Raw genomic sequence first — 25956 nt, 5'->3', positions numbered from 1 at the left:
CAAATCTATCGTGGTTTGTTGACCATGCCGTTGTCTGAAAGTTACCATGGTTTCAAGGGCCCTGTAGGAAGACTAATTCAATTCTGTCCAACTAAACTTCATGATCTCACCATCATAAATCATGTAATACGATGAAAAATACATTAAACTGAAAGTTTTGATGTATCCATTATTACATACGATAAAATATGCTGAGATCACCTGTAATCAGTCATTTCAACGGTTTACTTATCGCTGTTGTTTTGTTAAACTGCAAAATGGCAACACAATGTGTGGGCTAATGTGCAGCATCTCAGTTGGCTGAATCTTACCGTTATCATTGATTTATACGCAATAGCCTCCCTAAGTTGCTGTGAATAGTGAAAATCGACCAATCAGATACAACCTTTCTAGCCTGCTTCACATCAACAGCAACATTAGATCTCTAAACACTAAGTAATAAATTTATTTATGGGGTTAATGCATTGTGAGGGAACAAAACTGTGGGTATAAACATTGGTTGGCAAGATGCAAATAGTTACGGGAATATATCTTATGCAGTGCATAACCAGCATAGCAATTGTGTGATTGTAGATTCACTAATTTTATCTGTGGAATTTTTTCCTGACAGATTTTGATGAGCAGCTGATTGCCTCCAATCTATCAGGACTGATGAAATACTTGGAGAGATTTCTGCAGAGTGCGGATGTCAGTTTTAATCATATTGCATTGTGGACGTTGATACAGCTACTGAAAGGTATGTTCCTTTGTGGGATCAATTTCCAATCTTTCCATACATAAGTAATTTACATGGTACCCTTTGAGCGCCAAAGTCGATTTTTGTTGCCTCAGAAAATATACCCAAGTCAATTTTTTTTCAATTTTTGCCGAAATTTTGATAAAAAACTGTAGCAGATGAAATGTGATGTCCATTTGGTCCAAAATTATCCAAGTAATTGCAAAAAAATCTATAAAAATTGGTAAAATGTTGCTCTAAAATTTGGTTGGAAAAATTACAGCACTCAAAGAGTTAAATATGCAAGTAATTTGCAAATGATATACTGCAGAGCTACCTTCACTTTGTGACATGCATTTTTAATGAATCCATTGTGAATATAAAACCGCTGTCAAATTTTCCTCATTCCCAGGCTATATGGAATTGGCTAGAATCATTTTGTCTAAAAGTCTTTGTTTTACAGGATGGCCTTCATGGTGTACAAGCATATAAATGAGCACAATTTTACAGTGTACACAATTATTGTGACATACTTAATTAACTTAGCCTCATTCATTTACTTTGCAATGAAAAGAAGAGTTGATTCTCTCTGTTAGTTAAAGTCTCTGTAATACTATTTTGTCTATGGGGCTGTGGCCTGTTGTTATGTAATAAATGATTAATTGATTGATTGATTTTACAGTATGAGACACAAGATTTCTGACCCCAGTGTTCAATCTTTGTCGTAGAAAACAACAAAGCCACATTTAGAAATGAGAAACTACAATATTTTTCACTCAGTTATTGAGCTACATGTAAATGTTTTGAGTTCTACTTTGTCAACAAGTCATGCAAGTGAGATAAAATTTCATGATGAAATACAGTTGATGAATATTGTAAAGTTGTGGCATTTAAGATATTTTATTTCTTGCAACAAAACACAGCAAAAATGAAATTACTTGTCGTCAACCAAATATCAAATATTGTGAATTCCAGCAGGACTCATGCATATGTCAAACCCAGGGACCCTTACCCTTTTGTATGTGACATATGTCAATACAAAAACAACAGAGTAAGTGCCACTGATGCATATCCTCCACATCTTGTGATTCCAAAAATAACAAAACTTCTTCATAACATCTGGTGATCCCAGTTATGACGTTGGAGCTCAGCTGGTTTTTTGTGTTATTCTGGCTTTCACCAACATGAAAATTTGAACTTTGTCATTTTAATTAACCCTTTCACCAACATAGTCTGGCCCAAATTACCTATTGTTATCAATGGTGAATGTGGACCTGTTCACAGTACTGCCAGGGTGAACAGGTCGGCCTCTGATAAAAACCAAATATTTTTTCAAGCAAAGGGTTTCTGTGCTCAGATTTCAGTGGAGGGGGTGGAATGCAAAATGAAACCAGAACAGTGATATTTTTATGAACAGCAAAAATGGCAGGACTCCAAGCTACTATATTTAGAAAGGAGTATTTTGCTCAGAGTCAAAATTTAAGGAAAATTGAAAACGCAGTAAGCATTTTTTGAAGTTATGAAAAACTTAAATGAGGAAAATATCTTTGAATCAACTCCGTGTACACTGACAAATTCCACAGAGCAAACAAATGTAAAAATTTCAATTTTTGGAAAGTCACCAAAAAAATTAATCAGTGACATGTAAATGCAGGCTAGTGAAAAAGTTGGCATCAACTGAAAATATCATGCTGTGTGTGATTTGAAAATTTTCACAACTTTGAATTCTCAAAAATAAGGAATGAAAAATTACATTACTGGTAGTTAAAATTGTGTGGTTTCTACTTTTCATGAAACAATTTTCCTGACAAATGCATAAAGCTGGATCTGTAGTCAGTGTGAATGGTTCAGCAGGCCACAATATATATACTGCCTGATAAAGATGGGTACAGTATAGGTGAGTCAGTGACTTGATATTCAAAGTGTCTTATTTTTGTATTTCAGATCCATATCTTAAGTCTGTCTTCAATGAGAGCTCTTTACTTAAACTGGTGGAAAATCTCAGTTTTAGTGTGCAACCTCAAATCAAGAAATTGGCAGAAACTGTTTTGGCTACACTCAACTAGCCAAAGGTGGAGGTGTTGTACACGTGTCAATGGAGGTACATTCTTACCCAACAGGATGGACCAGAACTCTGGTTAAAAATTAAACACTGCGGGAAAACTGTGTGCCAAGTCACCACTGTGAAGGAAAAGGTTTAAAAGGAAGGGGAATACAGTGTCAGTTTCTGCCAAATTTTATACAGGTACAGCAAAAGAACTTCTGGAGAAGTTTGCCAGCAATGAAAAAAGGCAAACCCTTGAATAGTATGAGTTATTTTTCTACAGGAGACATCACATTCCTAAATCTTATGTAAAATTTTAAATGATACTCTTTTAATGCAGGATGTACAATTTTACCAAAATACCAAATATTTCTTGATTGTCTCCTTCAAGAAGTGAATATTTACAATCTTGAAACACAAGTCCCAAATCTACATGCATTCTTCCAGACATTAAAAACAATGTATGTGCTATAAAGAACTTTCTGTCTGTGGCCTGTGACATGCGATATTAGCATTTGTAGAGTTACTGTAAACAAAGATAAACTTATTACAATGCAAGCAGGTAGAAAACGGTCACCTTATTAATATTTACATTATTCATGATTGAGTTTTTTTTCAGACAGAGATAAAGATTGATTTTGTTTGTTTGTTTGTTTATTTGTGAAATCACTCACTCAAGTAAGTTAAAGGTTACAGGGCATATATATTATGTTGATACGATTTGTTGTGAAGTTTTTATCCACAGTTTTTGAAACCAGCTCCTGCACAGTACTTTGTTCATTACTAACCCGTGCTGAAAATTATCTTTTAATTATATTTTGATTTTTTAAAATTTTGTTTTTTGTGATCTGTGAATTGTTTTGAAATCAACTCAGTACACAATGGATAATTGATGTTCATCTCATACAAAGAAAGAAGACACTTTCCTGACTATTTTATATGTCAACTTTTCTCCAAAGAACTTTCCGGCTGTTTTGATGCTTATTGTTAGTTTACAATTATTCTTGCCTATTGATAATCATGATTCATATCATGGATTTCACAATTCATATCGTATTTGTTTTTTGGGCTGTGTTTGTGCTAGTCCAAAAACAAGAACTACAGGGTTCATATTTATATGGAATGCCATGAAAATATCAATTCAAATAACAAACACAGTAGGGTTTGGGTCTTATCTACACAAAAAAAAAGACATTTCTATTTGATAAAAAGCTTTTTTCTCGTAAGTTTCACTTCACAGTTCCTAGAATGAAAACCCTGATCAAAATTTTAAGAGATAATGCTTATCAAGGAAAATTGGGGTTTGAAAGAAATCTTCCTGAATTTAGATTTTTTTACCGATCATGTAACTTTTGATAAGCATAACTTTTGATATGCATGCTGCTGCTCCGTCGCATTCAAATCAATGACATTTACCCTTGTACAACGTCCTGTAAACGTCAATATTTTACTAATAAAGGTCACAAAAATAAAAGTGGCTTAGCTTCACCTTTTTTTAGTGAATTAAAGAGCAACTGCTGTTTTGGGAACAGTCAGACTGGCACCATTCTGTTGTATGGATCCAAAAGTACGAGTCTGAATAAAAATTATTCTCCCAGTATGAACTGTAGAGGGCATGCTTACTGACAGCATGCCCTCTGACATACTATTTTTATCACAATTAAGGGGAAATCCATTTGTATATTTCACCATAAACCAGTATTTTACTGAGATGACAAGACTGTCTCATATTATAAAAGAAGTCGCATTGATAGATTGGTTTTAAAGGAGTTTGCACCGCTTTAAAACACCATGTAATGACTATCACATATGTGAATGGTATTGCTATTCCTTTTATATACCTATGGTCGTTATATAATATTTTTAAATGTGAAAGGGAAACAATGGTCACCATTTTAAGGTTTTTCTCTGGTCAGAAAAATTAGATACTTTTCAATAATCAACTGCGTACTCAAAGTAAATTTAAATCATGTATTAAATTTCATGTATAGCCTTTCCTTCTGCTGTCATTAGCTCAGTGATCCTGGTCGATACCACCAGTACAAATTATTTTTCCAACTGGGGGCCTGTCTATCAGATTATTTCACAATGCAAACAGTGTTACCATTGTACTGACAACATTGCCCCTTTTGTCAAATTTTCAGCTTCTGTTGGATTGTTCATATGAAAACTTGGTTCAACAATCATGAGTCAATTAATGTAATTTGAGACACAGATGTTGTGGTGAATCTACCTAGAAAGGAAACGATTCAGTATCTTCATTCCTCTTTTCTGGTTAACCCCTCAGATGCAATGTTGAGGTCCGATTCTATCACTTCATGTAATGATAGTGGACCTCTCCATTTTTAAAAAAGGATGACAGGGTGAAAAAGAACTTTTAGTTGGACAATATCCTGCCGTCGCATCACAAAATCTATGCACAGAAATGAAATGTTTCATATTGACGTTTCCTAAATTCTACCTCTTGGTCAACATTTCAATCCAGCACCTTTCCGGTCAAAATTTCAGGAAAGAATCACCATTTTTTTTAATGACTTTAAAATCTCTTGATTTTATGTGATGTTACTTTGAATTTTAATTCTTTCTATTGTCGCTGAAATTTAATGGTCAGAAATTTTGAAGTCAGTATAAGTAGACAATGTTTAAACTTTGTCTACCCTAAACACTTTCATTATGAGGAAAACAAGCAGTGATGTTTAAACTTTAGCTGTACGTGACACCACCTTGCTCGGCTTTCAACAGCCATTCTTACTTTGGCTGATATCAAAAGAACTTTTAGTAAAACATTTTGATATTTTTTGTTAATTGCAGTGACATTGATGTATCTATGTGTGCTTAATTAGGAAGAGACCAATTCTAAATACTCAGTTTTACTTTAAATTTTAAACTGTATGGTAATTTCCTTCGATAATATCACCGTCTTTTCTTGTGCCATCTTATGTTGTAGGCTGAGGTACATATTAGAAGTCTAGCCCTTTGAAAAAAGTATGGTAAAAACACGATTGGTATAATTTGGGATAATTGGATGGTGAAGTATATAATGTTGATTTAATGTGCAAATGTAAGCTCATCTGCTTTTCTTTTTTGAGTTATACACTTATTCTTATGAGTAATTTGTAATATTGCAACATTCAGCTATAGGGCACCTAACAATTTTGAGAAATTTGAAAAATATGAAGATCCAATTATCCCAAATTAGTTCCAATCATGTTCAGAATTCTGTCTCTAAATGCCACTGCCTTTTTGTATTTTTGTGTTGTTGAAAGTAATAGGGTAGATATTACCATGGGGACATATATTCAGACTTTCAGATTTTCACAATGCGTTGCTGATGTGCAGTTTGTGTGGCATGACTTTTAAGCTTGTGCATGACATTAAATTATCACTGGCTCTAGTCTTTTGAAATTTGTGAACAAAGGTTATATTTTGAACTTCAAATATCTGCAACTCTGGGGCAATATGTTTCACTACTACCATACTTTACACAATGACCCCTGATTATTATTCCCCAATAGTGAAAATAATGGTTTACAAGTTTCCTTGAGGAAAGTTGAGCAGAAGTTAATCTCCTGTTGCATCATTCTCATAGAGGTGAGCCAATTTGAAAGTATGCTTTGTCAGCAAAGCTATATACCACGTCAACATGTTTCCAGATTCTGACCAATGTAACTGATTCCTCATGTAAACATGGACAAAAACAATGTGTAAAATAATTGGGGCTATTTGTCCTTTTAGCTATTGCTTGTCTTTCAACGGTTGAAGACGAGCGTACACGGTTGAAGTTCACATTACATTTTGTCGTTGGATACTGCAGTGTTGTAGCCAGGACGTCTCCAAAACAGAACCCGTTGTCCCCCATTCTCGCCTACTGTGGGTAACCTCAGGCACACTCTTGAGTCGACTGTGTTCAATGGGTGTAGTCTGTAAGTATATCTGATACTGATGATGGCCTTTGTTTTGCATGATTATTTTGAGGCTTATGTTTACGTACTTTTCAAGCTGTGATTAAAGTAGCTAAAACGCTTCACTTGGTCGTCGTCTGACTGAGCTGTGACTGGAGGCAGATACGGTATACTGCTACAATTGCCTGAATTAAAGCATAGCGATGCAGTCCTGGCTAAGCTTGAATTTTGTTCTGTAAAACTAAGTTATAATTTTGTTTTGTAAAACTAAGTTATAATAAATTGATACAGAATTCTATTGACAACTGACGCATTTGTCTCCAAAATGTGCAAAATGTCCCAAAAAATAAACAGAAACACATGGGACATTGTGTCCCGTGATTTAAAATTCCTGGCTGCAACACTGGATACTGTGAAATAAAGTTCAAGTTTATGGTACGCATTTCCTCTTATAACCTTTTTTCATGTGCAATTTTGTAATATTTAAGTTCCACAAGTTTTTTTATTATTCATTTACTTACTAATTTATTTCTAGATGTTTGGGTTTATTTTATTTGCTGACGAGCTTCTTAAGGAAAAAGGAAACACTTTGCTTTTAACATAAAATATGCAGATACGCGCTCAGCCAAAATGTATGTTTTTTTATACCTCGTTGTGTTGTATTTACGTACAAATCAGTTTTTAATGTACGAAAACTTTTCCATGTGGTAATTAATTATTTCAGCTTTAAAAATCATTGGTGAACTTGTCCTTTTTTTTTATTTTGCAATGGCTTTGTCGATTCAAAACTAGCGTTTTCAGCGTTTTAATAGACTCTCAATAAAACATTGTGTAACAGTCGCCTTTGTAGCACAATTTGACAAGAACTTATTCCTCTTTGTACATTTCTTATATCTGCATATTTTTGTTGGTCGCCCTTTCTGATAAAGTTTTTTGTGTATGTATATATTCATGTAACCTTCAGATGATTGGATGAAAGGAACAGTATTTACAGCCAATAAAGATTAGCTTTCACAACTAGCATGAGCCACTTATGTTGGTTTTATTAGTCCCCACGGACACCGTCGGGGGGGGGGGGGGGGGGGGGGGGGGGGGGGGGGACTTATAGGTTGGTCATGTCCGTGCGTTCACGCAGATATCTCAGACATGCCCTGGTCAATTTCTTTCAAACTTTGCACAAGGATAGTACCCTACCCCATACAGATGCACATTGATTTGTTTCACAATGCAATCAAATTTGGCCGTGTTAGAGGACTTTTTAGTTTACACCTCCATAGACTCCCATGTATAAGTCAGCTCTCCATAGAATCCCATGTATAAGGCCAAGTAAAATAAAAATTTGGTTTCTCATCGTATTCATATTGCAAAAAGGATGCAGTGACACAGTTTTTAGATGAAGTCCAGGGGGCTTATAGATTGGGTCATGTCATTCCGTTCACGCAGATATCTCAGATATTTTGACAAAATGTCACATGACCTCGGTGACCTTTGACCTCAAATGTACATATTTGTCCATAACTCAGTTACCACTAGTAACCTTATGGCAACACACGCTTTACCTCATTAATTATGCACATATCTAATTCTGGGCAAGCGAATAGAGCTAGAGGTCTGATTTTTGGCATATAGGAATTAATTAGCAATACAATTTTTTTTTTCAAAATGTCACGTGACCTTGATGACCTTTAACCTAGATTATACATATTTATGCATAACTCAGTAACCACAAGTTCTATACCCTTCAATTTTGATAGGATATTGACCTTAAGATGTCACATCTTGTACCTCATTTATTATGCACATATGTATTTCTTGGCTGGCCAATACAGCTAGAGGTCTGATCTTTTTTCCTGATTTAGAACCATAACTTAGATATGCCTCATGTGTTTCAAATTGGGAACAACGACATAGACCATATATGTGCCCATAGAGCTCAACATATACACTCCAGTGATACTTCTTAAAGACCACATTTCCCCGCTCCATCGCGACTAATACTCCTATTACAAGTGGGGACTATGTCGTTGTCAATGACTTGTTCTGCGAGTTTTCCGCACGATGTTCCTTGATACCACATCCATACAAATTGTTATTTCATGCTGTAGGTTCCATCACACAGTTATCAATCATTGGACAGTTACCAGTAGGGCACAACAAACTTTTTCTGGTGAAGTCTTCTGGGACACTTTCTCATAGCTTATTGTTAGTGACACAATATAGCTGTCTCTTGCCCTCAACAATATATTATCAGCTTTAGCAAAGCACAGCTCAGTAAGCAGATTTGGCGAGATCAAGTTTCACCGAACAGAGCCGTCATTGAGGGCGCATCAATGTGCAGTACAGCTTAGAAGTTAGCAGCTAATAAATAATTAGCTCTCACAGAGTCCGTCTTCATGTTACATGCTAGGACTACCAGTATATCTGTATAATTTTTCCTTGCAAACGTATTAAATCTCATCTGCCTCACCAAGACATGGTTGACAAACTCAGAGAAGTGGCAGGATTGTGACTTCAGTTGCTTATGGCAACAAACAATACCACAGTTGATGAGATTTAATGATTTTGGTTGTCAAATTGAACCAATCAAATGTGAAAGTCCCTAATTTTAAATTATTGTACATGTTTTAATGAGTAATTTTTCTACTTTTTATCAGTGTACCAGTAATTGTGTACTTTTTTGTTCATACTTCAGTGTATTTTATATTTGCCTCAAGCATGTTAATTATCCTGGTAGAGTTATAAAAATTATCATTTCTAAGAAATCCCTCGTAAATTGTTATGTTAATCTCCACTCAATACAGCAGATAATTATACAGACATGATAATGAGTACCACCATGTGAAAAATTCCTCACTACAGCTGCATGTGTCATTTCGCAGTCCTCTCAGTGTTGTTTGCATTAAGTGTATAACATGCTGATTGACAGAAATGAACAAACCACAGAATGATAAGTTTGATGGCCGTGTTTGACATTTTCTAAGTTCAAACAATTTCATTTGGGTGACGGTAAGATTTGTTCATCTACAGATTCATTTTTGAAAATGCCATTTCAATTTTCAGTTAGGGTGGTATGGTCATTGCTCGAGGGCGCTTTTCACATCTTGATGGAAAGAGAGTGGTCTGCAGAACCTCCTTTTGGTGCACACACTGGGAAGTTTGCTCAGTGCAATCACTTGTCATTCCTGCACCTGGTACACCGACTGATTAACCCTTTGAGTGCTGTAATTTTTTCCCTCCAAAATTTTAGAGCAACATTTTACCAATTTTTATGAATTTTGGATGATTTTGGATCAAACGGACATCAAATGCACATCACATCTCATTGGCTGAAGCTTGTTATCAAAACTTTGGCAGGAATCTGTTTTCCCTCCAAAATTTTAGTGTAACATTTTACCAATTTTCATGAATTTTTCTGCAATTTTTTGAATAATTTTAGATCAAACGGACATCACATCTCATTGGCTGAAGCTTGTCATCAAAACTTTGGCAGGAATCTGAAAAAGAATTGTGACTGGGATATACTTTATAAAGTCAATGAAAACTGACTTTGGCACTCAAAGGATTAACAATAAACTGACAATCGTGACTTATGGTAATCGAACAATACAGACATTACAACAAGCAACCATTTCACTCTTACAGGATTTACCCTCTCTCAAACACATCTGAAATATTTGAAATCAACATTTTATAAATTGTGGATCAAATGTACGTGTACATTAAATTCCCTGATGGAGTGCTGTTGATGCAGTCAAACTTGTCTAAACCCAACTCTGCACCAGCTGTCTGCCTCCTTCGTACATACATATGCAAACAGAAATGCGTACACAAACAGACAGAAAATCCACAGACTCAGTCAAACACCCAGTGTAGCACAAATGGTGTATTCTCCGACAGACAGTAAAAAAAATTGACCACTTGAGATCACACATACTGGATATTCAACATGAACTTTAATACACATTCTTCTGAAAGCCTATATTGCACAAAAAAGAAATAAATAAGTGCGTTGCAAATACAAAGCTGCTATAAGTACACAAAAACCTAAGTTCTGAGTTTAGTGTAAATTAATCGCAGAGAAGATCTTTACACTGGGAGTGCCACATCATGGCAGAATTCAAGAACAAAATATAGAGCCACAGAGAATATTCAGAAATTCAATTTGGTACAAAGTGGTTCTCAAGTGGCAGATAAAAATTTCATTTGTAATTACTAATCAATGGTCATATTTCTGGGAAATGAGTTACAGCCAAGAATTTCAACATTTATAATACACCTTTAAAAGGTGCCAAGCATATGGAAATCAAAATGGTTGAGAAATTCATCGTGCATAGCTTAATTCCAAAGTACATGTATGAGATCTCAGTTCATCTAAACAAAGTTGAAACAATCATTTCTCAACTAATAGATAAAAATACAGTATATTTTTGAAGTGTAGATTTCAAAATGGTATCAAGCGAAGATAAGTTTCTGATATAATGCAACATTTGGTTTGCAGATATAATACTGTGATTTTAAATGTGGGTAAAGTGTTGACTAACACGTTTTAGACCTGTTTATCTTCTAGAGGGGTACTATTGACAGGGAGAGACCCTGAGGTATAACATGTAACAATGTCAGTTTCCTGGCATTCTCATTGAAAACATTTCAGAAGATGAACAACTATTTGATCAATGAAGATGAGTAAAATTTTTGACAGTATCTTTGTATGTTATAAAAACCAGCCACATCTCTACACAGCTGAAGGTTCACCTTTGTATGACGAATATGCGTAAATTATCAGCTACACTGATCACATATGTTCAACTCAGATGTGTCTTTGAAATACATAACTGGGCAGCTTTTGGCGACTGCAAATCTAAATATGATATACTCTGGTGAAATTCATTGTATATCATTATATCAAAAATTGTTCCATGAGTACAGTTTATGGGTTTTCATAGAAGTTATCTATTATTTCACTTATTGGGAAAATCTCAATCAGGACACATACCCTGCAGCATAATACCTGATAAAATAATATTGTCCGATGTAAGCTCTAACTTTTTGTGATATATGTAAATTAAATAAAGAAAAGATACATCTATAAATTTAAATAAACATCTTTAAAATAATATGAAATAATGTGGTTGAATTGTATGTTGCTCTAGTACAAAACTAATTTACTAAATTTCTTGAGTGGGGACATAAATAATGTTGAGAGAAAAACAATACACATTGCTGGGAGACTGGATACTATGAGCCAATTATTGCGATGCTAGAATTAAGTGCCGAGTGCTGGGCTCAAAATTCACTCTTTGAGTGAAAAAGTCTTGGGACTCTTCAAACACATCACACAATGAATCTGGATATTTTACGGATACCCAGAACATTTAAGGAGGCTGATAAATTGTAAGTTTCTAATACAGATGTAACCAAGCAACACAATTGTAGTAAAGTTCGCTTCTTTCATTTCACCATGTTAAAATCTTTACCATCCACAAGTTTTACATGAAGATAACTACATTCAAATAAATCTTGTAACACTTGATAACAACCACAGCAGACCGATATAATATTGATTTCTATGGAAATTTGTGTATCTGATGCTAAATAATCGAATCACTTTTGTATGCTTGTACCATGTTTGGCCGTTAGTCAACTGGTCTAACTTAAAGGTATACTGTCACCTGTTCCAATTTTGCGCCAGTTACCATGGAAAGAGAAAATCTAACCAATCACAGATTTTAAGCGGGTGGCCGCGTTTTAAAAACAGCGCCCTCACATGGGCATTTTAAATACCAAGGAACGCCCCTTTGACCATATATGGAAATATTTAGATTACAGGTGACTGTATACCTTTAAGGTAGAATGCGCCTAGAGGACAGCTATTCAGACTCTCAAACTTTTACAACACATTGCTAGTGTGCTTGTTTGAACTCATTTTGCAGCTGGTTGAATATGTCATGTTTGCCCATTCTTATTTTCGTGACAAAATCCAAAATTTATTTCACAGAATAGTGACCATTTTGAATTTCGGATATCAGTAAATTTCGGGTAATTTGTTCCTCTGGTACCAAAATTTGTGTGAACTCTGCTATTTCTCCATAATTTTGAAAGAGAATGGTTAAAAGTTACCTAGAGAAAAGTTTGAGCAGAAGTTAAGTCTTTCAGTTTTGAAGGGTGTACTACCCTCATGACTCCGTGTTGACACAAGCACAGGCAGTCCTACCCTCTTCATGACTAGTGCATACAAGGTGTGGATTACTCTGCTTATCATCTTCTGTAAATATAAAACAATTACACAGTTTGCAATACAATGAAAAGTGCTACACTATAGGCCAGTAACATTTTACATAAAACCTGATGTAGTAATTCCACAATCTCAACTCTTGGCTGTCTTATTTCTCGTAGCACATTTCATTCATGGGGTCAGATTCAGGGGAAAGTAAAGCCAGTCTGCAATGTACACTGGACACAACTCAGTGTCACAACCAGAGAGTTACAAAAATTGGTTCAAAAGGTGCAAGGACAACTTTAACATTTCTGTAAAAATATCAATGCAAGCATCACAGAATCTAAACAGTCTGCTACAACATATGCATCAGTAGTCAATTTACAATTCTACTGCTACTTACCAATAAAATAAATCTGACTCCTACAAGGTAATCTGACTTCTACAAGATAATCCTACAACATCGTCCAGACAAATTGAAAATCACTGATGTATGGCTTACTGGATAAGAAAACTATCTACCAATGATTTTCAAGACTGATTCTTGGGCACCAGGGAGTTCAGCTGCTAAACATGATAAGTATGCCAAGTTCCTTATTCAGAACACATGGTAGCATTACTTTAATACAACCTAATTTATCCTATAGTTCAAGACTGATAGATTTGCAATGTTGAAAGTAAGAGATAAGTTTTGTCCATGATATCAAGTGAGTTCATAATTCCAAAACTATTTAAAATGTGACTAAGACCTAAACATTTATAAATCAATATGTTATACAGAAGATGGAGATATCTAACTTGGAATACATTTCATAGCTACTTGTATACCCTGAGTTCAAAACTTCCACGTATGATTTCAGGTTCAACATTTTATAATATGTTCCAGAGTTGTGTTAAGGGTAGCAAGCAGGTAAATACTTTCATGGTTGGCTATATTTTACCAGGTTTTACTTGGTGCATTGCAGCAATCTAAACAGGTTACAGCAGAAATGTAGCTCAATTCTATAACCATTCAAAAATCAGTTTGTGTAAGGTCTCTAAACTCACAAATGCTCCTGAAGCCTAAGTTACCTGGCTTCGAAAACAGTTTTACACTAGAATCTTGAGTACTTTTTTGGTGAAATGGATCATACCACAAGAAGATGGGGTGGGACAGGTCTACCCTGCACATTTACCCCTGATCTAATTTTGTGTTTACTTCCTTCCAAAATGGGTTCATTATACTCTTACTAAGCTTCACAGACATTGACAAAATTGCTCATTCTTCACAAGCAGATGCGGCATTAAATTTGGCAATATCCTACAGTTTATAACTACATGGTTTATTTCAATTATACCATCATAGTAATTTGAAATTCTGGCATGAAACGTCAAACAGGGTATTTTTTTCTAGCCGAGAGTTCATACTTGTTCAAACCGTGCTATATTGTGAATATAGCATGGTATTTTTCACGTCTCGACCAATCAGGTCGCTGCATTTTCGCCATCAATATACTGGTATGATATAATAGATGATATACCACTGTGACAATATATAAAGACTCTATACCCCTGATTCAGTGTAACATTGACACATCTACACCTGTTTCACACTTGATCTTCTTAAAAGTTGAAATATTGCAATTAAATACAGGGTAATCGGAAAACTTGACTTGTTAACAAATTCATTTCACTAGGTAGGCTTCGTGTCATTATGGCACCATTACTACAAAAGTTCAAGCTTCAAATATGTAAAGTAAGCAAGGGGTTGAACATAGATGTAATGGAAATATTGAAGAGAAAACTATGATCAAGTTGGTATTCTTTGTTGCATCTTGAAAATGATTTTGACAGGGACAAACCCTGCCACATAGTGTTTTAGGATTGTGGAAATCAAGCAGCTTTTTTTCATACAATAGAAATAAATCCATAGGCATTCAAATCATGTAACTGTTAAAGGTAGTGAACACTGCATATAACAGTGCGACGTTGACTATAATGGGACTCAGCAACTTGAATAATACAATATAAATGAACAATGTTTTGGACAAATGCAGAATAAAAGTACAGGTAACAACAACAGGTTATGTGGTGAATTCAAAAGTCACAATGTACATATACCTAAATACATCAGGTAATTTCAATACAGAACATGCAAAGTTTGAAAACTTTGGAAAATCTCTGTCACACAGAATTTATAAAACCTGCAAGTTTTGCATCACATTTTCAGCACAATGCACACTTTAGCTTTCATACAATTTTAGCTTCATAACTATCATAGTATCAGCACACATTATGTAGAAAAAATAAACAAACAACAATCTCTCAACAATCAGTTTTCATTAACCCTTACACCACCGGAAGCTGCACTTATCCAACTGTTATCAACGTGGTTGGACCATTGTACAAAGAAATGGGGACGTAAGGGTTAAACTAATCAATGCCTACTCCCATTACCTAGGCTTCACAGATTCTACAACTTACAGACACAAGTTAAGGTAGAATGTGCCTCGCGGACAAATATTCAGACTCACAAACTTTCACAATCCTTTTCTGCTATACTATTTGTGCGGCCTCATTTTAAGCTCTTGGTGTAAGAAAAATTTTCGCCTTCTTAGTTTTTCAAAAATCGAATTTTTTTTCTCCACAGAGTTAACACAGGGATGGCAGTCATGTTGAATTTCAAATACCGGTAAATCTTGGGTAATTTCTTTCTAGTACCAAATTTCAACTGCGACCCCCAATTTTTATTCTTGATTTTTAAAGATTATGATGGAAAGATTCCACAAGGAAAGTTTGAGAAAAGTTTAAGTCTTTCACTTTCAAGGCATGAACTCATAAAGGTAGAACATGCCTCTCAGACAAATGTTTGTACTCTACAAATCTTATAAAACTATTCTGATCTGCTACTTATGTGCCATTCACTTTGAAGCATCTTCAGCCAATGAAGCTTTTATCATCATCTTTTAGTCAAACTTCAAAATTTGAGTTTTCCCTGGGGGAAACAGCAATTTCAAACATCAGTAAATTTAACGTAATTTGTTTCTCTGTTACAAAGGTATGCACAGTGACAACGAATCTTTTTCCTTGATTATGAAAGCAAATGGTTTTAAGTTTCCTTGAGGAAAATGCACAAAATTTACAAATGTTCCATTTGGAGGCACATTTTACCACAACACATTTCAAATTTTTTCTTTTTTTTTTTTAAATTTCTTTTCTTAAATATTGAAATTTGAAATCTGGCAATAAGGCCAGAAATTGTCAAGGTAAAAATGTTAACAGGTACAAAATATTGAAGATTTCTATGTAAGTAACAAGGCAGGAAGACAGCTACAATGACCATCGGCAAATTAGGAGTCATTCAGTTCAAGCAATGTACAGACTATGTAATCGATGACAAGCAAGACACAGTGTATTCAGTTAAAATTACAGCTTTTCTTTTATCACATTCTCAAATAGACAGCTGCAATGTCATGAAATTTCCATAATAATTCCAAACAATGAGAGATATTTGCAGAAAATCTCTGCACAATCTCCTCACACTAGATAATGTATATCACTTATTACCAGTCAATGAGGACTTTTTATCTAGCTGGCGTGCAAATGATGACTGTCAAAACACTGAAATGCATTTCTGTTGCAAACCTCTACACACACACACATGATGACCTAAATTTTAATGTTATCTTGATGGTACAGTTGACCTGTTTGTCATAACTGTGGCTTATGTTGACTTTATGATGTAAGGAAAATAACTGACTATACAGCATTACTGTTTTTATCCAAACACTACTTGAAGACTGTGCAACACTTTCTAACCATGCTCATAATACCATGTGATTTCATTTATTTGTACATTAATTGGGCATGCATACATTATTCTGCATATCTTTCAGTACACATCTTGCACTTGATTTCCAGTGCAATAACAAAGTGTATATATGAGATGTATGACCTAAGACCACAACAAACGCCAGCAACCCTGGTAACCCGTAACACAATAAAATTGTCTGAATAGTGTGCTCTCCTTTTTAAAAAGTGAAAGCTACGAGTCTTTGTCTCAATTTGCAACTCTAAACTTTGCATGAACTCAGATTCCTGAAGTTTGTATTGGTTTCTGTTTTTTCATACAGTAGATTTAGACCAGTCTCATAAAAAGAGCCATAAGTTAGTCCTCCACGCAATTTGCAAGTGCTCCAGTATTTAATGACACTGAAAGGTCACAGGTGCTTGTCAGACATAAAAGCAGCTAGAAGTCCTTGCAGAGACCCTTGATGCAGACTTTTTCCATCTACATGATAAATCAGTCTTCCCCCTAGCACTGACATTTCTGCATATCTCGTCTTGTTTGTGTGTACTTTTCATGAGTCTTTGATAAAGCAATTTCTGCACATGGTCTCTGCTTGCTTCTGCAGGTGGTGAGGAAAATTTCATCAAGGATTACAGAAGCAAAATTATTACTATGATTTGCAACCAAAAGTAAAACCATTATGTAAACTTTATGATATTGCAGCTACCATGTATCTTGATGAAAAATATAGACATTATCAATCACTTACAAAACTCACATATTTGAACAACAATTATTGATATGACAACGAAATGTACAAAGACAAACAGTATTTGATAACGAACACATATACAAACTTACATCTATCAATCTATAGTTCAAGATATTACAGGCTTCTGTTAGTCACAGTATCATAGCATAAAGCACCATAGCATAAAACATTCAATTACATTGTATTCTATTCTACATGATTTTCATCATCCTTCCTTGCTGTGTGAATCACTTGTGTACCACATACACAAAACTGAGACTAAATACTATGTGCACAAATATCTTTGAAAAGTTCACTAACACAATTTGTATACCAGGTTATTAATCTCAACATGACCACACAGTTCATTCTGCATACAACCAAAAGGTTTTCTCAAACAAAGGATGTTTGTCCTTCTTTAGTCCACATTAAACTTTACCAGGGCATATAGACAGTTGACACAAAATTTTTGACAGTACAGTACTGTACTGTATTTCTACTTTTTAATGTACTTACTATAATATCCCTTGCAAAATATATGTGTGATTAAAGAAAAATCTCATAAGTTTTACTAATTGGGTGAAAATCTACTGGAAATTCACTTTAAATTTCTGGTTTTGAGTTGCTCAGAAAAGGAATCTTCAGAAGTTTATCACTTCTGATGATACTGCTCTTTCAAGTGGTTCCTTGATAATGACTGAAATGTAAAAATATATATCCATATTGTACAACTAATTGTGAAAATGGAAGTAAGCAGTTCATCACAAGTCTTTTGTCATGGGCCGGTGGTTTGTCTTGCAAAGATCACACCATATAAAGATGTATTTCTAAGTTGCTAAACCTGTTGATGTACTGGGAAACCGAACAAATCTGCACTCAGTGGGTTATTTCAAAGCTAAAATTTATAGTACAAGATCAAACTGACATGACCCCTCTATTCTTATCAAAAGTTGCTCAATTAAAATCTAGGACTTACAAACGTCAATTAAGCTGCAGGTTGTAATCAATGATCGAATCAAAATCCTTCTTTTGAAAATCTCTTAGTTCATTTCACACCTCTGCCACTGTTGGTGATAAATTTCATTACTAATTCAGCAGAATGAAAGATCAACACAAGAATCATTATCATTTTAGTTATTGTTTACAAATCTACAAGTCTCATCAACCACTATCTCATTCACTTGTGGTAATTAAACTTATTCCAAGTAGATTAGTGTTTGATGTATGCAAGCACTACCTTGGAAAAGTATAACATGAATAGTGAGACTCAACACACACATCCACATTCATCCATTCATTCATTCCATTCATTCATTCTCTCTCTCTCTCTCTCTCTCTCTCTCTCTCTCTCTCTCTCTCTCTCTCTCTCTCTCTCTCTCCCTCCCCCCATCCCTCCTCCCCATTCTGAATTGCAACTTACTTCATACTCTACCATTTTTATACTTCAATCATTCTGATTTAACATTCTATTCATCAAAATTTGGTTTCTTTCACATTTCATGCCATTTTGGGGAAACAATAAAAGTCACATTAGGATGTATTTTGAGATGTATGGTACTATTTCAGCTAAACTGTCATCTATTTTCCTTTGTTGAATTCAGTATTGCACAGCTCTCATTTCACTCATTAATTTACTCAACTGTTCCTCTGTCTTAATTTTTCGAGAATGATTTTGTGTCAGGTGCCTCTTAAACCAAGAATAGCTGTGAGACACAAATGCACAGAATTTACATTTAAATGTGTTATATCCTAAGTGCCTTGCGGCATGCTTCTTCAACAGCTGAATATTATCAAATTGCTTCTTACACCTGAGACAGCGCAGGAGTTTTTCATTTATGATCATGGCAATGGCTGCCATTTTGACAGGGTTGACATAGCCTGATCCACTTTTGGATGGTGGTTCAACTTTATCTGTTTTAGCTGCCACTGGAATTCTTTCCAGTCTGATCAGTGTTCTTGGACTGGAGCCTGGAGAGGACTTGGTACTGCTAGCTGCTGGGCTGGTACTTGTTGTCTGCATGGGCTGTGATGAGGGACTTTCCTTCTTCACTTCTGAGGAACTTGCAGTTGTAGTTTCTGAAGTGCCGGTTTTGTTGAGAGATGAATTGCTACCGGAATACGACAGCCAAACACCACTCTTCATGGATCGAATAGCTGACTTTATGTGTTCTGCACTGTGGAATTTTTTGGCATGCTTCCGAGCTAGATGTCGCTTTAGGTTTGAATAGTCTGTTGTTTTGAAGGCACAGAACTTGCACTTGTAGCTATTGTAGCCAAAGTGATTTCGGACATGATGGCGCAGGGAATAGATATTGAAAAGTCTTTTGTTGCACTTCTGACATTTCATGGCTTTGGCATCTATGAGTGCTTCCACTGCAGCCTGTGCTTTTCTTGTCTCTAAAATCTTGGAGGAAACGCTTTTCATAACTTTGGAATCCTGTTTGGTCTCCGCATCCTCTTCTTTATCACTACCCTGGTTGGTGTGCTGCTTTTCATGCCTGGCTAGATTTCTCCTGCTGGCAAAGGTCTTTTCACACATCGAACACTTGTGAAGCTGCAGTGATGGGCTTGTTTTGCTACCAGTTGCACTATCACCTGTCTGTTCGGTGATCCTCTCATCTTTCTTGTCCCTTGGTTCATCTTTGACCTTTAAATCACCAGATTTTTCCTCTTCTGTCTTTGTTTCTGCTTTAGGGCTGGTAGTGGGACTGGTTTGGGCAACTTTGTGGCTCTCTTTGACCAGAATGGTGTAAGCCGCAACCTCTTTGTCACTCTTGATGTCTAATTCCTTGTTGGTTGTGATGCGGTTTGACAACACCTGTTGGATCTCCGCATCTGTGGCGTCGTGTCGAACGCGCAAGTGCTGCTTGAGATACTCCGGAGAATAATTGAAATAGGAACATGTAGTGCACTTATACAGGTGCTTGCTGTGAACACGCATGTGCCACGCAAGGGAGGTGCGATTTTTGCATATCTTTTTGCACAGAACACACATAGGGTGGTTTGGGTTGGGACCACTAAAAGGCTTCAAATTTTGAATTCTAGTCGCAGCAAAACTTTTAGCTCTACTAGTGTTATTTTTATTACCCAAGACTTTTTTCTTGACATCCTGTTTACTTTTGACTACTCCCTTGGGCTTGAAGATTGTCTTGATGGTCTTTATTTCAGTCTTGGCAACAGATCTAGTATCATATTTCTTATCAGGGCTTTCAGGCTGTACAACTACAACTCCAGAGTGCGCTGCTCTTCTCGCACTGATTTCTTCGATGAGACCTGATGTATCCAGGGGCCCACTGCCAATCACTGTTGTAATTCTCGTGGGTGGGCTTTTGTTTGGTGATGTCATCTTCTGCTTTGCTGTCAGTATCCGTTCCCTTAGATCGCTTGACTTTGGTTTCATCAGATGCTGGTAAACTGCCTTGGAGGTGGACTGAATGGGTTTGAACACCAGCATGCAGTCAGTCTTTGGTGGTGGCTCTGAGTCACGACTGACATTTGAACGTTGGGCATCTTCTGCAGTCTTGGCCTTTGGTTCAGCTCCCTCTGATACCTCCAATTCTAACTGAGGCATCTCCTCACTCACCTTCCTAAAGATGTTCTGCACATCTTTATTTGGATTGCTACTGGACAAATCTTTGGCGATACTAATACGGTCTGTACAGTATGATTTTTTGTGATCAATGAAGTTGGGCAGGCCGCGGAAAAGACTGCGGCATATTCGACACTCATAAATTATGTCTACCTCATGCTGCAGAAGCATTTTCAAATCTGTCGTGCCGTAGCGGAAACAGTCAAAAATCTGCTGGACACCATTTTTGGCCAATATAACTGGTTTTTGAAGTATTGTCGGATCTTTTGGTTTCGCCTTAGCCATTTCTGCCTCTTCTTTGTCAACAATTTACCTTAAAGAATAGAATTATGAATCGTGAGAGAAATCAATACTACATGGCATAGAAAATTCACACATGTAACTATCAAAATTCAAAACTATGTTAGTATGTTGCAATATTGTGAAGTACGTCCTGTTCATTATTCATTACACAAAAACAACAGTAGTATCAGTACCTAAAACATCACGCATTCAACAGTACAAGGGAAGAAATCTCCAAAATGTGACACCTTCATAACCTTGATAGTGCAAGTAAACACAAACTGAGCATACGGTTCATTAACACAACTCTCTAACATAATTAAAATTTAAAATAAGTATCAAATAAATTGAAATGAATCAAGAGTGCCAGTCATACTCAATTACATACACCATTTATGAATTTTGTAAAATACCAATCGATGAAATACTTATATATACATGTAAGTGTTTTCAATTTCATCAATCCTATTCAAAAACTTAGAGCAGTGAAGTTCCCGTGAAATGATATCATCTTCTCAGTTCAACTAATCTTTTCCAGAGTAATTTTTAGGTGAAGTGGCAATTTCCCAGAAAAGTGGCAGAGAAATGCATTTAGTAACCTACCAATGACCTCTCATGAAACAAGATACAGCTCTGATCTGTGACTTTTGATGGACAGGGATGGTCTTCACTGCAAAAAACCAAAACACAGACATTAAATACTGCATTGATGCCCCATACCTGTAATTTGATTGTGTTGGTTACATGGTGTTCCCTAATAAATGCAAATTTGAAGATCAGTGCATTGCTCTGGAGTACCACACTCACCCCTCGTCAAATAGTCTACTGGCTCAACTGCATTACAAAAAGTACTAGGGTCACACTTAACGGCAATGGTAAAAAGTGTTGTTTGTAAAACCTTTTAACACAGGAAGTGACACAGAAAGAACATTTAGGAATGGTTCACTGGAAAATACCGTAATTCCTTTTTTCCCAGAGATCTTCCCTGATAAAGATTAAGTAGCATTAATCTTTGGAACTGATGATCCAACAATATAAAGACAAAAGGGCGACAGTCTTTCTCACATAAAAGGTGAACGCGATGGACAGGCTTTTCAAAAACACTGAAGTCACATTTCTATTGCTAGTCTGGGGACTTGCTTTGTCAATTTATGTCACTCTAAGTCTAAAAATGCTGAAAATACCTTCATAAGAAATACATGTATGGTGATTCTTTCTGTCACCATGACTTTATGTTGAAAAATACTATACATACATGTATTCATTCATTCATTCTGCACAATTTTACAGTATGACAAATGTAAAGGGAGAGGTTAATGCCATAATATAGCATATGCTGAATTAAAAATTTCAATCATTCATCAAATGTCATATTCTCGTTCACTTTCAAATACATTATCAACAACTTGAATAAGTTCATATCTTTGTGACAATAGTAACAACTGACAGATCAAAAACTGACGATAGGTTTACAACACAGAGGTGACTTTTGACCAGGATAACAAGTTGTAAACAAAGGAATTTCAGCACTGCAAGATAATTTGACCCATTAGTCAATTTTACATGCAGTTCACATAATCCTATTTTCACCATCATCTTACACAATTGGCTTGGTGATAACAGAGAAATCCCGACAGACCAACCCATCAATTTGACAGACATCTTGTGATATCTGGTAAATTATACACACTGCAAGCCTGGAAGCAGTCTACAGGTTCCGCAAACATACAATTTGATATCAGTATACGATAGACTTCTCCATAGGCAGTAGCACATCAGGGTGCTTCTATCCATATTTGCCAACTTTTTGATCCAATTCAAGAGCTCATTTCAAATTCAGGGAGTAAGATTACTTATATTTATCAGTCACACTTCCTTTTCAATGTGTCCCATTCATCAATTATCTTCAATCATGGACTTCCTCTGTCCATAGTCAACTAATTCACTCCATTTTCCAGTATGCAAATCAGGTAAACATAGTCAGATGACCTTCCTGAAAGGTGTAAAGGCAAAATAATCCTAACCTGTTGCTCAGAAAATTCATGCCAAACTAGAGAGAAGAGGATGTGCTTGGTGAATTAAGTCATATTTTTTTGAAAGCAGTATAGTAAGTCCATGCAGTTTTACCACTGAGAGTTTTTGTTTTGCCACAGACAATAACTTAAATTAGAAAGATCAAAGCGTACAAATTTCATCTTAAAGGAGGGGGATGTAAGAGAATAATGTTCGAGACGAGAAATGAACACAGATTTGTCAGTCAGTTGGTTCGCTTGACATAAGCATGTTCCTCACGATACGTTTTTTCACAAGAGTCAACATTTTTTAGTATGAAGCCTGCTTAATATTAAAGGGTCACATTTCAAAAGATTTGAGGCATTTTCGGACAAAAAGAGGAATTAAGTTTTAATTTTACATTGAACTTTGATGGCTTTGAGTCAATTTTCTATAAACTGAGTACACTCTTAATCACAAAGTGTCCTGTAGTATGAAAATTATTATGACCAATTTACTGACATGTACTATGAGACAAGATCATTTGCATTATACACTGTGACATAACTAACCATCATTAAAATTCTCATGAAAAGCAAAAGTTCATAATGCCAGGTTGGATTTGGTTGGGGGTGGGTACAAACTTTTCACATCAAAGTATTTGCCATTTAATACTGATGCCATTTTTATATCATTAAATCAAAGTGAGTAATGAATATTGAAGCTAATGATAAAACATAACTGTCATTATTGATAAGATCATTTCTTATCAATTGTTTACATCCTTTCAGTGCTACTATTTACATCTTATGAACAAAAAAAACACTGGTAAGACTTTTGGTGCAAATTATAACATCATCCTATTTGATTCAAAGCATAACAAAAGTTAACTGCTTACAGTGGTATGTATTTTGTTTGAGTTTTGTCCTCACACAATAAAACAAATAACCTTCCTGGTTGATTTTGAATCGAAGCACAATGTATGTAGTGCCACAGTGTTTCAGAGAAAAATTGCATAAAAATGACAGGTCATCATGGGACCAATACAGTTGGCTTTTAAAAACTGGGTCAGGTAACGCCTTCCCCTGTGACACTGACTACAAAACCACATGACCTCAAGATCTGTCAAAAAAGCATGAGTGGCAAATTAGTCAGTCTGCGGTCAAAACAGGAAGTTCGAGAAAAACAACCCGCGCCATACTGGAGGTCTTGTGGTATTCCTCGGTTTAAAGACTATAACCACTCGACGATGAACCGATGAGGTCATCGTAAAAGGGGGACATTTAGTAAATACTGTAAATAGAGACTGTCGGCTATGGCGACAGTGTCACAATCTGCGACGCACATAGTACATACCATAGCCATGGCATGGCACACAAGTTCCATTCACTAAACGTCATTGTTGAACTTCTTCAACAATATTTATTTTGCAAGTATTTCACGGTGGTTCGTGAAAACTCTAAATTTACGAGTTTTCGTTTTAAAAATGAACTTATAAAAAATCACTTCTATTATATGTGTGACAATGAGATCGCCACAAAAAGCTTCCGGGCCATTGGTACGGTCATTTTGCACAGTGTATACTGTCTGTCCAACACTTTCCACAGGACGACGCTGATGTACCTCATTTTTTTCACTTGAAACAAGTATCAAAAGCAACATAATAGCCGGAATAAACTCTGAAAGGTATTTGAAGTGACCGATACAAACTCTGCCGGTTGGGTCGATACGGAAATGACAATACAACGCAGTGATTGAGGGTCTGTTGACTGTGCTGATGGGGGCCAAAGACGCCACTGGTCGACTGCTTGCAAAGCCAGCAGTTTTGACGGCGCATAATTGTCAAAACACTTCGGTATGTGTTAAGTGTTTCCTAAAGACATGACTTGCCGCAATAGTTGGGCGTCGGGGTGCAGAGAAACACGAAAATTCGACATTTGAACAGAAAATCTTTCTGGAAAATGATAATTTGCCGATGACGATGGTTGACTGCCATTGGTCGGTGTGGTTCAGGATGGTCATCAATACCAAAAAATACTACAAAAATAACCAAACTAAAATAGAGATAAAATACCTTAACGCCCGCCTGATGCTGCTGTCTTATCTACTCAACAAATTTCACCAAGTGGTAGACCTGTAATTAGAAAGGGTAAAAAAATACGGCAAAATGATGACGATAAAATCGGTTGAGACTGCCGATCACCGTCTGACGAACATAATGAGTCCAAGTGATATTGAATACGCCAAATTTAGTCCCGAGGAAAATTCTTGAAAACCGTATCTTTTAGCGAAATTTTCTGCAAAAAACGGCAAAAATTTAAAACACAAACTATTCTGATTTAAAATAATTGAAAAATGTGATATTATTACCATGAAACACGTGAACAAAGGCAAAATTTTGCCAACAATAAATGTGCCTATGAGAAATGGCGGCCATTCAGAGAGCTCTTCGATTACCCAGAATGCCTCATCACTGGCCCTTCCGAACAAAAGATATAGGGTAGTGCACTAAGATTGGTTATTTTATTTTGTATACTTTATTCACAAAGAAGTGAAAAGCAAAACAGTGAGGGGTAAAAATCTCTTTCGTTCATTTTGTTCGCAAACCAATATAACGTTTGTGCACTTTCATTGATTTTAACATCAATTCTGGCGTCGTTTGGGTCACCGTTCTAATCTTCATCCCTTGTGGGGCGCA

At 35.8% G+C, this 25956-nt stretch overlaps 2 protein-coding genes across 2 annotated transcripts in view; one reads left to right on the top strand and one right to left on the bottom strand.

The window, feature by feature from the left end:
- Nucleotides 1-7682, top strand: part of LOC139115574 (uncharacterized) — a 42677-nt gene extending 34995 nt beyond the window's left edge. The window contains exons 14-15 of the mRNA XM_070677813.1: nt 611-736; nt 2660-7682. Of these exons, the coding sequence (XP_070533914.1) occupies nt 611-736; nt 2660-2781 (248 nt within the window). The 3' untranslated portion in view covers nt 2782-7682. The remainder of the gene's footprint in view (nt 1-610; nt 737-2659) is intronic.
- Nucleotides 7683-10592: 2910 nt separating this feature from the next.
- LOC139115572 (zinc finger protein 800-like) lies at nt 10593-25712 on the bottom strand. The gene is made up of 4 exons (XM_070677811.1): nt 25629-25712; nt 25333-25392; nt 21870-21936; nt 10593-21297 (listed from the first exon to the last, which is right to left on the bottom strand). Exon 4 carries the CDS (start codon nt 21267-21269, stop codon nt 18993-18995), a length of 2277 nt encoding a protein of 758 aa, XP_070533912.1. The 5' UTR covers nt 21270-21297; nt 21870-21936; nt 25333-25392; nt 25629-25712; the 3' UTR covers nt 10593-18992.
- Between the last annotated feature and the right edge of the window lie 244 nt (nt 25713-25956).

The sequence above is a fragment of the Ptychodera flava genome, chromosome 17, assembly GCF_041260155.1.
Source record: "Ptychodera flava strain L36383 chromosome 17, AS_Pfla_20210202, whole genome shotgun sequence".
NCBI classification, from domain to species: Eukaryota; Metazoa; Hemichordata; class Enteropneusta; family Ptychoderidae; genus Ptychodera; species Ptychodera flava.
Note: the sequence above shows the minus strand (reverse complement) of the source record. Positions and strands in the feature narration are given on the sequence as shown.

Coding starts and splice junctions, on each gene's coding strand:
- LOC139115572 (XM_070677811.1), bottom strand. CDS start 21,269: ATGGCTAAGGCGAAACCAAAAGATCCGACAATACTTCAAAAACCAGTT.